Source organism: Manis javanica, chromosome 4 (genome assembly GCF_040802235.1).
Source record: "Manis javanica isolate MJ-LG chromosome 4, MJ_LKY, whole genome shotgun sequence".
NCBI classification, from domain to species: Eukaryota; Metazoa; Chordata; class Mammalia; order Pholidota; family Manidae; genus Manis; species Manis javanica.
In genome coordinates this window covers 148,270,637-148,280,308 of record NC_133159.1, presented here as the reverse complement: position 1 = coordinate 148,280,308, position 9,672 = coordinate 148,270,637, and the positions used below count along the sequence as shown (strand labels likewise).

General features: G+C 49.2%; 1 protein-coding gene and 1 pseudogene across 1 annotated transcript; both read right to left on the bottom strand.

Moving 5' to 3' along the window:
- Positions 1–9,672, bottom strand: part of LOC140849100 (DNA ligase 3-like) — an 854,661-nt pseudogene that overhangs the window by 820,373 nt on the left and 24,616 nt on the right.
- Positions 2,715–5,294, bottom strand: LOC140849239 (DNA ligase 3-like). Its single transcript, XM_073236210.1, has 4 exons — positions 5,208–5,294; positions 4,482–4,674; positions 4,033–4,115; positions 2,715–3,024 (listed from the first exon to the last, which is right to left on the bottom strand). The coding sequence occupies exons 1-4, from the start codon at positions 5,292–5,294 to the stop codon at positions 2,791–2,793; spliced, it is 597 nt and encodes a 198-aa protein (XP_073092311.1). The 3' UTR covers positions 2,715–2,790.

Genomic DNA, 9,672 nt, shown 5'->3' with positions numbered 1-9,672 from the left:
AAGTCCCTCTTCAATAGATGAAGAAACTGAAGCTTGATGGTGGTGTGACTCCTCTAAGATCTCACAATGCATATGTGGGAGAGGCCATGGGCCGGCCTAGAAGCTGGGTAGGAAAAGGACCAATCCTAAGACCAAATGGGAAGCACCAAGTGAGGTCAAACATTGACAGTGATTTGGTAGGGATGGGCCTTAAGTATGTGGGTAGAAAGGAATCTGAGGGACAGCTGGTGTGGACAGTTGTCTTCAGGTAACCTTCAGAGATGGATGGTAGTTTCTGGATACAGCTATATAGTAGTTGGAGTGTGGTTCAGAGGCTGGCCCAGCCTCATGGTCAGTCTAGACTGTTGTCTGCCACCTGTACACCTCCCTGACCAGGTGCCTAGGTGAGGGGACTCCTGACGAGTACAGCCTTTGGGTGAGCTAGATTGTATGTAGATCTTCCATGTGACCAAGGAGAGGAAGGAATATGGCCCAAAGGGCACAAAGTCTGGAGGCTGAGCCACAGTGCTTTGTCCTCACCGGTCTGGGTGGCTGTCCTGTTGAGCGCACAGGATGGCCACTTGTCTGCTGCCAAACAGTGGCTTGTAAACAAAGGCTCAATGGGGCAAACCTCCAGTATTCTGGGCAGGTGTAAGATGCTGCTGCTTAGGATCTGTGGAAATACACAAAAAGATGTAAAACTGTATATACAGTATAATCTCAGCACCAAGGAAAAAGGTGTCAGACTGAGGAATAGACAAAACACCTTTAACAGTGAATTGAAGATAGTAGCCAGCAAGGCAGGGAAGGGCCAAAGGGCTGAGCTCATTACTGATGATCCCCTGCAGCTGGCAGCCCCTTTGCTGTGAGGGTGCACCTCAGGGTAAGTGACCAGTAAGGGCAGGTGGGGCTGGGTCTAGGTCAGCCGAGACAGAAGGTAGCGCCAGTGTTCTTTGGCAGAAACCTGAGGGAAGAGCCTTGCTCTGCTGCCTGTCCAGTGGCTTGAGTTGAGGAGGCTGGAGAGGGGGATGGAAATTTATGTGGGTCAGTGATCAGAGGAGGAGCAGTTTTACTCCAGAGACTAGAATAAAAAGAATGTCTTACTCTGAATGCTGAAGCCAGACTGAATGGCCCCTGTTAAAAAACACTAAAAGTTCTGGACTAGAGTCAGGGCATCTCTAGTTCCTGCCCCTTCCTCCCAACACATTTTAACCAACAGGTGGAAACCAGGTCAATCAGGGTAAGCTGGCCTTCAAACTGACTGGCAGGCAGCCTCCCAGAGGAGTATTACCTTGATACCCACCCAAGTCAGGCACACTGGAAGGAGAGCTTGGTGAGAGGTAGTAGTCCTCAATCTTAGAGGCCCAGACACTCAAGTCTGCTCCAGAAGTTGAATCACATTAACCTAACTCACAGCGGACAAAGCTGTGAGTTGTTGATAAGGAAAAAGAACTGACCCTCAGGAGTTAACAGGACTGAGGACACAGACGCCAGTCTAGAACCAGATGGTGACCTGAGCAGCCTGCACTCATACCTGCATGCAGATGTGAGCTAGTGGAAGTGGTCTGACACGGTTCTGAAGTTAGAGACCAAGGCCCCTCTCTCCTGGGTAGGGTCTGGACATGCAAGCCAACATTGATTTTCCCAACTCTGGATAACCATGTGGAGGCTCTGTGCTAAGTGTTTTATATATCTTTAGTTCATTTACTCTTTACAGCAACCCTGTGACTAGGTACACTTCCTATCCCATAGAGGCTCAGATATTAAATAATTTGACAAAGGTTATAGCTATTAAGTTTCAGGGCTTTCAAAGCTTCAGGATTTGAAACTGGTCTGACTACATCTGCACTGTCCAGAGTGGGACTCACTAGCCACATGAGACCTTTAAGTTGAATTAAAATGAAAACTTCAGTTCCTCAGTTGTGTTAGCCACATTTCAAGTTCAAATTGGACAGTGAAGATTTACAGATGTTTTCCACTGTCGCAAGAAGTTCTGAACAGCTCCTCTAAATGGTTTTCCTCTATTCAGGTAAATCAGCGTCAGGTGGCACAGGAGCCATTCTTTGTCAGCAGGCTGTGTACATTTGTCCTCAGGTCCATTTTTATCTTAAAAGAGCAGCCTTGGCGCCCTATTTTAGGGAAGCAGATCTTTCTGGAGCTCTGTAACCCCCAGAGAAGCAGCCCCAACCAACAACCTCCCTTCATAAAAGCCCCATTTTCCTACCTGATCCTGATTCCCTCCCTTCAAACCAGGACCCACACCCTGTAATAGGAGGACACAGAGAATTCAGCCATAAAATTCATTTTGTTTTATTTCAAGTGAGGCTTCATTCCTGACAAAAAGGCCAGGCAAACCACAAGTTTTGCCACACATAAGCATTTCTGAGGGCAGCCTTTTAAATACAACTTTAAAATGAGCCTGTAAGTTAAAGGGGAAGGCAGCGAGGGACAGAAGACTGCCATCAGGTCTGGCTCTGTGCACAGCTTCAGGATGGCCTTTACCCCTTAACCACTAGGGAAATTACAGGGATGAAGAGGAAAGAACAGGACAGAGGTAACTGCAAGACACTAAAAACAGAACAAAACCGAAACCCCAAAACTTTTTGAAGATGACAAACCAGCACCCAGACCTGAAAGATCTCTATAAACCAGTGGGAGAAACTGACTTCCCAGCCAGGAGGAGACCATGCCTGCGTGCTGGGCTCTAGCAGGCACACTGCTTGGAGAAGCAGCCCAGCCACCCTGTCCATCTACCCAGCCAAAGCCCAGGCTAGTAGTGTGGTAGGTGCGATGGAGAGGGGAGCAGCACTCCTAGCAGGGAGCTACCAGTCTCCGTTTGCGGATACATGCCCAAATCCACTCCGGGGAGACCTGCTGGGCCTCAGAGTTCTTGTCCCTGCTACCTAGCACGTGTGTGGCTGAGGCCATGTCAAATTCCTGCACAAGGTCCCCGTCGAATGCCACAAAGTAGTGTCTGAGACAGCTGAAGTCTGGTGTGGAGGGCGACAGGTAGAGCCGGACCCCAGTGAAGATGTCCAGCAGCACCTGCAAAGGCACAAGAGTCAGGGTAGGGTCAGAGGTGGGGCCAGACCTGTGCTGGGGGCAGATGGGTCTCTACCTAGGCCATGGAGTAAGGCCTGAACAGGAGCCAGAGACCAGGGGCCTAGTGGTCAGGAGATGAGCAGAAAGAGTTTATCAGAGAAAAGGCACAGTCATCAAAATCCCCATCCTCCAGATTACACTCTATCCCTGCCTAGAGGAAAAAGGGAGAGGGATGGGTCCCAACACTGGGGACCTAGAGGAGGGAAAAGTACGGTCTCCGGGAGCCATCCTGGTGGGCAGGTCCAGGGGCTATCTGACTCTGATGTCGCTCATCAAAGTCCACTGTGCACAACAGCCAGGCCAAGGGGCCAGGAGCCCTTCTCATTACTGTGGATGGATTCAGTGGCTTCAGGTAGGGAAAAGATAGGGAAGGTTCCACAGGTCTCCTGGGGACTGGGCTCAAGGCTTGTCCTTACTCTCATCTCGTGGGGCTGTGGGGATGCGATCACACCCTGTGGTGATCGCATGTGTACTTCTCTATCTGCCCTCTGGGCCACCAGCTCCACTGGGGTTGTGCTTACTCACTGGCCTCAGTAGGGAGTACAAAAGGGAAAAGGCTCCTTAGGCGGGAGGACAGTCACCCAGCCAGTGCCTGTCCCCCCTCGCTGGCTGGCCCTGCTCCGACCCTGAGCACAAAGGCCCTCTGCTGCATGCCCACACCCAGACTGGGCTCTCCCTGCTGCCTCCTGGCTGGGCCGGGCTGTTCTATCTCCTGCCCGCTGGCACAGCTCTCCCTCTCTGCTGGCCGCCTCTGCAAGGCAACAAGAGGGCACAGATGGAGCAGTGGCACTGCTGGTCATGCCCAGGAAGAGGAGCAGCTGCCAGAGGGGTGGGGGCTTGGCCCCCTAGTCCCCGAAACACCTCTGCCCTTCTCTTGGAGTTCAGTGCAGAGGGTTGGGAACACGAGGCCCTGGGCCAAACCAGCGCCCCCACTGCTGTTCATGCCCTCACCTTTGCTTGGCAGGGGGTCTCATCAGGAGCCTTCTGCTTTTCCCCGACTCTCCAGGAAGAAGACTTCATAGTCGGCCTGCCACCTGCAGGAAAGATAAGAGTAAGAAGAGGGGAGGGGAAGCTCATAATGGCCCCTGAAGTCAGGGCAGCAAAGAGAAGGGCTGGGCTCCTCCTGTGCGACGAGCATGGGTAAGACATGAGTTCAGAGGTGGCTTATCCCTGGGTCAGACGGGCTCTCCCCGGGTCCTGGTACTCAGGTTTACTGAGCAGATGGGGGACGCCCAGCAGAACGGTTTCTGGCCCAGGGCTGAATACATACCAGGAATGCAATCAACATCAGTTGCAGTAGAATTAAGGGATCTCAGAGCTGGAATGTAAGGGGTCCCTGTCTTTCGATCCCTGCCCTCACACCATGCTCTTCATCACCCGAGCCTCTGCTTTCTCCTTACCGCCTTTGTTCTTGGGGCTACTCAGCTTCCCTCCTGCCTTCTTGATTTTGGGGGAGGCTCCAGAGGCCTTGCAAGACACAGCAGGCCCAGAGTTGCCCTCATTCTTGCCACTGCTACCCCCTGCAGAATAGCTCCCCTCATCTCCAGCCACTACAGTGAAGTCTGCCTTCTCCTTGTATAGCTGGTCCAGCTTCTGAGGAAGGGGAGAGAACGTCAAGTGTACCCTTCCCTTCCAGCCACAGGCCCCAGAGGCTGGCTGTGTGGTGGGTCAGGCATGTGGTTGGGGAACCAAAAGGGGAAAAGAGGGAAGAAAGGCAATGAGCAGGGAAAGGAAGCAGGCTTCCCTGGTGCTTTCCTATACTTTGTCCCTGTTCCTGGAGTAACCATTGCAAACCACTGTGCTCTGGGCCCAGCTCTTAGCAGAACACTGAGACTGTGCCCTGGGACCGAGCCTTCCACAGGAAGCTGGGAGAGCAGGAGTCTCCCTCTTCAGGACCCAGGGCTGCCCAGTGGCTTGGGAAGGCAGGGTTCTCTACTGGGAAATGTGGGTGGGGGCCTCGTGCCTCGGCTCCTGGCCCTGCAACAGTTTGGTCTGACTGCCCTCCCTGCCCTGTCTCAGTGGAATGGGGGAAAGGAGAAGACAGAGGACATGTGAACAGACCAGACGCCCACAGAGCCGAGGCTGGGTAGTGGGGCAGAAGACACATGCAGCTGAAGAGCTGGTACCTTAAGCTGCGGGAGGTTAGTTGCAGATTTCCAGTCTTTATCATCACAGATTCGGGTGCAGCGAGGGAATCGGATGGAGATTCCCATCAGCTGTGTGCGCCTCAGATTTGGAGAATTCAGCCCCTGTGATCTCCCACACGGCAGCTTTCTGTCAGTAGTTAAGTCAGGTCACTCAGTGGTTATGAAGAAAACAACTCCCAACCAACTAGAGGCAACACAGAACACTTAAAACCACCACCCACGCACTGGCTAACAGGTGAAAGTAGGCTGTGGTCCTGCTGCCATTGACCCTATTATGACCTCAGGAATGTCCTTTCTCCTCTGAGCCTTGGTTTCTCAGTCAGTACAAGGGACTGGCCAGGTCACTTTTAGAGCAGACCCGCTGTGACTAGGGGATAGGTAGTCCCTTCCCTTTCTCTACTGAGGAAACCTTAGTGCTAACGGGCTGTCCCTGTGCCTGTCACTCGGCAACAGTCCAGATCCTATCTGGATGGACCATCAGTGAGGGTGAGACAGTGTCTTTGTGGCACCAGAGAGCCTGTGTGTTCTGTGGAAGGGTTCCTGTTATGTTTTGGGTGTATGTGAGTACCACTAGAAGGGGGAGTGATCCTACTATTGTGTAGAAGAGGAAGTAGGACCCTGCGTTTAGTCGCTCTGCTTGGTTTCCTCATCGTGTGATGATGATTAGGGTTGGTACGAGCGTTGCTTCAAATAGGATGTAGAATATAATGAATTCGGAGGAGGTGAATGTTATGATTAGTAGCGCCTGGAGGGTGATTAGTATGGTAACGTATAGTTTTTTTCGGCTTAGAGGCTCATTAGACAGGTGGGCCTGGCTAGCTGTTAGTATTAGGGGGAGGAGCCATGTTGTTAATACGACTAGGGGCGCTGATAGGGGGTCTGAGAAGAAGATGGCTGAGAAGTTTATGTTGTTGTGGTCATCCTGGCCTAGAACACCCAGAGACGTTAGGCTGATTAGCATGCTGTGTGATGTTACGTTGATTCACACTATGTTTTTGTTCGATAGTCATGTTAGGGGAATTAGTATGGCTGTGGGGACAATTAGTTTTAGCATTGTAGCAGGTTTAGGTTTTGTACGTAGTCCGTGCCGTATGTGTTAGATACAAGTACTAGTAGAGAGAGGCCTAGGGCAGCCTCGCATGCTGCTAGTACGAGGAGGATGATGGGTGCTATGTTGGCTAGTGTGAAGTGGTTAGTTAGGATTGTAATGGTGATTATTACGAATAGGGAGAGTATTATGCCCTCTAGACATAGTAGTGAGGACATTAGGTGTGATCGGTACATTAATATCCCCATTAGGGAGATAGTGAATGCCAGTGTTGTGTTAATGTAAATTAGGGACATTTGGTAGCTATGAGTAAGTCATAGTTTAATGAGTCGAAATCATTTGTTTTGTGTAAACTAGCTACCATACTCAGTTCATTCTAGGCCTTTTTGTGTCCATTTGTAGGCCAGGCTAACTGCTAGCAGTGAGATAAATATTAAGGCTACAGTGAGTATGGTGCTTAGGTTGTTTGTTTGTGATGCCCATGGGAGTGGTAGGAGTAGTGCGATTTCTAGGTCGAACAGTAGGAAAGTAATAGCGATTAGGAAGAATTTTATGGAGAATGGTAGTCGTGCTGACCCTATGGGGTCGAATCCGCACTCGTAGGGGGTGATTTTTTCCGAGTATGTGTTTAATTGAGGGAGTCAAAAGGCAATTAGTATGAGCAGGCATGCTAGTATGCTAGTACTACTCCTAGGACTAACAACAAACCTCTTAACAATATATCAATGATGACGCGACATTGTACGAGAGAGCACCTTTTAAGGCCACCATACACCCACAGTCCAAAAGGGACTACGAGATGGCATAGTCCTATTCATTGTCTCAGAAGTATTTTTCTTCGCTGGCTTCTTCTGAGCATTCTACCACTCAAGCCTAGCACCCACCCCTGAACTGGGGGGATGTTGGCCCCCCACAGGCATCAACCCGCTAAACCCACTGGAAGTGCCCCTGCTCAACACATCCGTTCTCTTGGCCTCAGGAGTATCGATTACCTGAGCACATCACAGCTTAATAGAGGGCAACCAAAGCCACATGACCCAGGCTTTGCTTATCACACTCCTCCTGGGTATTTACTTTCAACTACTACAAATCTCAGAGTATTACGAAGCACCCTTCACAATTTCCGACAGCGTGTATGGCTGTACCTTCTTTGTAGCAACCGGATTCCACGGCCTACATGTCATTATCGGCACCTTCTTCCTAATTGTGTGCTTACTACAACAACTAAAATACCACTTTACATCAAACCACCACTTCGGATTCGAAGCCGCCGCCTGATACTCACATTTCGTAGACGTGGTGTGATTATTCCTATATATCTCTATTTACTGATGAGGTTCCTATTTTCTAAGTATGCACAGTACGGTTGACTTCCAATCAACAAGCTCTGGCTACAACCCAGAAGAAAATAATAAACCTACTCCTGGCAATAATAACAAACACCATACTAGCATGCCTGCTCATACTAATTGCCTTTTGACTCCCTCAATTAAACACATACTCGGAAAAAATCACCCCCTACGAGTACGGATTCGACCCCATAGGGTCAGCACGACTACCATTCTCCATAAAATTCTTCCTAATCGCTATTACATTCCTACTGTTCGACCTAGAAATCGCACTACTCCTACCACTCCCATGGGCATCACAAACAAACAACCTAAGCACCATACTCACTGTAGCCTTAATATTTATCTCACTGCTAGCAGTTAGCCTGGCCTACGAATGAACACAAAAAGGCCTAGAATGAACTGAGTATGGTAGCTAGTTTACACAAAACAAATGATTTCGACTCATTAAACTATGACTTACTCATAGCTACCAAATGTCCCTAATTTACATTAACACAACACTGGCATTCACTATCTCCCTAATGGGGATATTAATGTACCGATCACACCTAATGTCCTCACTACTATGTCTAGAGGGCATAATACTCTCCCTATTCGTAATAATCACCATTACAATCCTAACTAACCACTTCACACTAGCCAACATAGCACCCATCATCCTCCTCGTACTAGCAGCATGCGAGGCTGCCCTAGGCCTCTCTCTACTAGTACTTGTATCTAACACATACGGCACGGACTACGTACAAAACCTAAACCTGCTACAATGCTAAAACTAATTGTCCCCACAGCCATACTAATTCCCCTAACATGACTATCGAACAAAAACATAGTGTGAATCAACGTAACATCACACAGCATGCTAATCAGCCTAACATCTCTAGGCATCTTGGGCCAGCATGACCACAACAACATAAGCCTCTCAGCCATCTTCTTCTCTGACCCCCTATCAGCACCCTTAATCGTATTAACAACATGACTCCTCCCCCTAATACTAACAGCCAGCCAAGCCCACCTGTCTAATGAGACTCTAAGCCGAAAAAAACTATATGTTACCATACTAATCACCCTCCAGGCGCTACTAATCATAACATTCACCTCCTCCGAATTCATTATATTCTACATCCTATTTGAAGCAACGCTCATACCAACCCTAATCATCATCACACGATGAGGAAACCAAGCAGAGCGACTAAACGCAGGGTCCTACTTCCTCTTCTACACAATAGTAGGATCACTCCCCCTGCTAGTGGTACTCACATACACCCAAAACATAACAGGAACCCTAAACATACTAGTACTACAATACTGAGCAAAGCCCATGAACGACTCTTGATCCAACATACTAATCTGGCTAGCATGCATAATAGCATTTATAGTAAAAATACCCCTATACGGACTACACCTCTGACTACCAAAAGCCCACGTAGAGGCCCCCATTGCAGGCTCCATAGTACTTGCAGCCGTACTACTAAAGCTAGGCGGATACGGCATAATGCACATCACTATCATACTAGAACCAATAACAACATTCATGGCATACCCCTTCCTGATACTGTCCCTGTGAGGAATAATCATAACAAGCTCTATTTGCCTCCGCCAGACTGATCTAAAGTCATTAACCGCCTACTCCTCCGTAAGTCACATAGCACTAGTAATCGTCGCAATCCTAATCCAAACCCCATGAAGTTACATAGGGGCCACCGCCCTCATAGTCGCCCACAGTCTGACATCCTCCATACTATTTTGCCTAGCAAACACAAACTATGAACGAACCCACAGCCGAACTATAATACTAGCACGAGGACTGCAGACCCTCCTGCCCCTAATAGCTGCCTGATGACTCTTAGCAAGCCTAACTAACCTGGCCCTCCCCCCCAGCATCAACCTAATCGGAGAACTGTTCGTAGTAGTATCAACATTCTCGTGGTCTAACACTACCATCGTCCTTACTGGAACGAACATCATCATCACAGCCATCTACTCCTATACATACTAATATCCACCCAACGTGGCAAATACACCCACCACATCAACAACATCAACC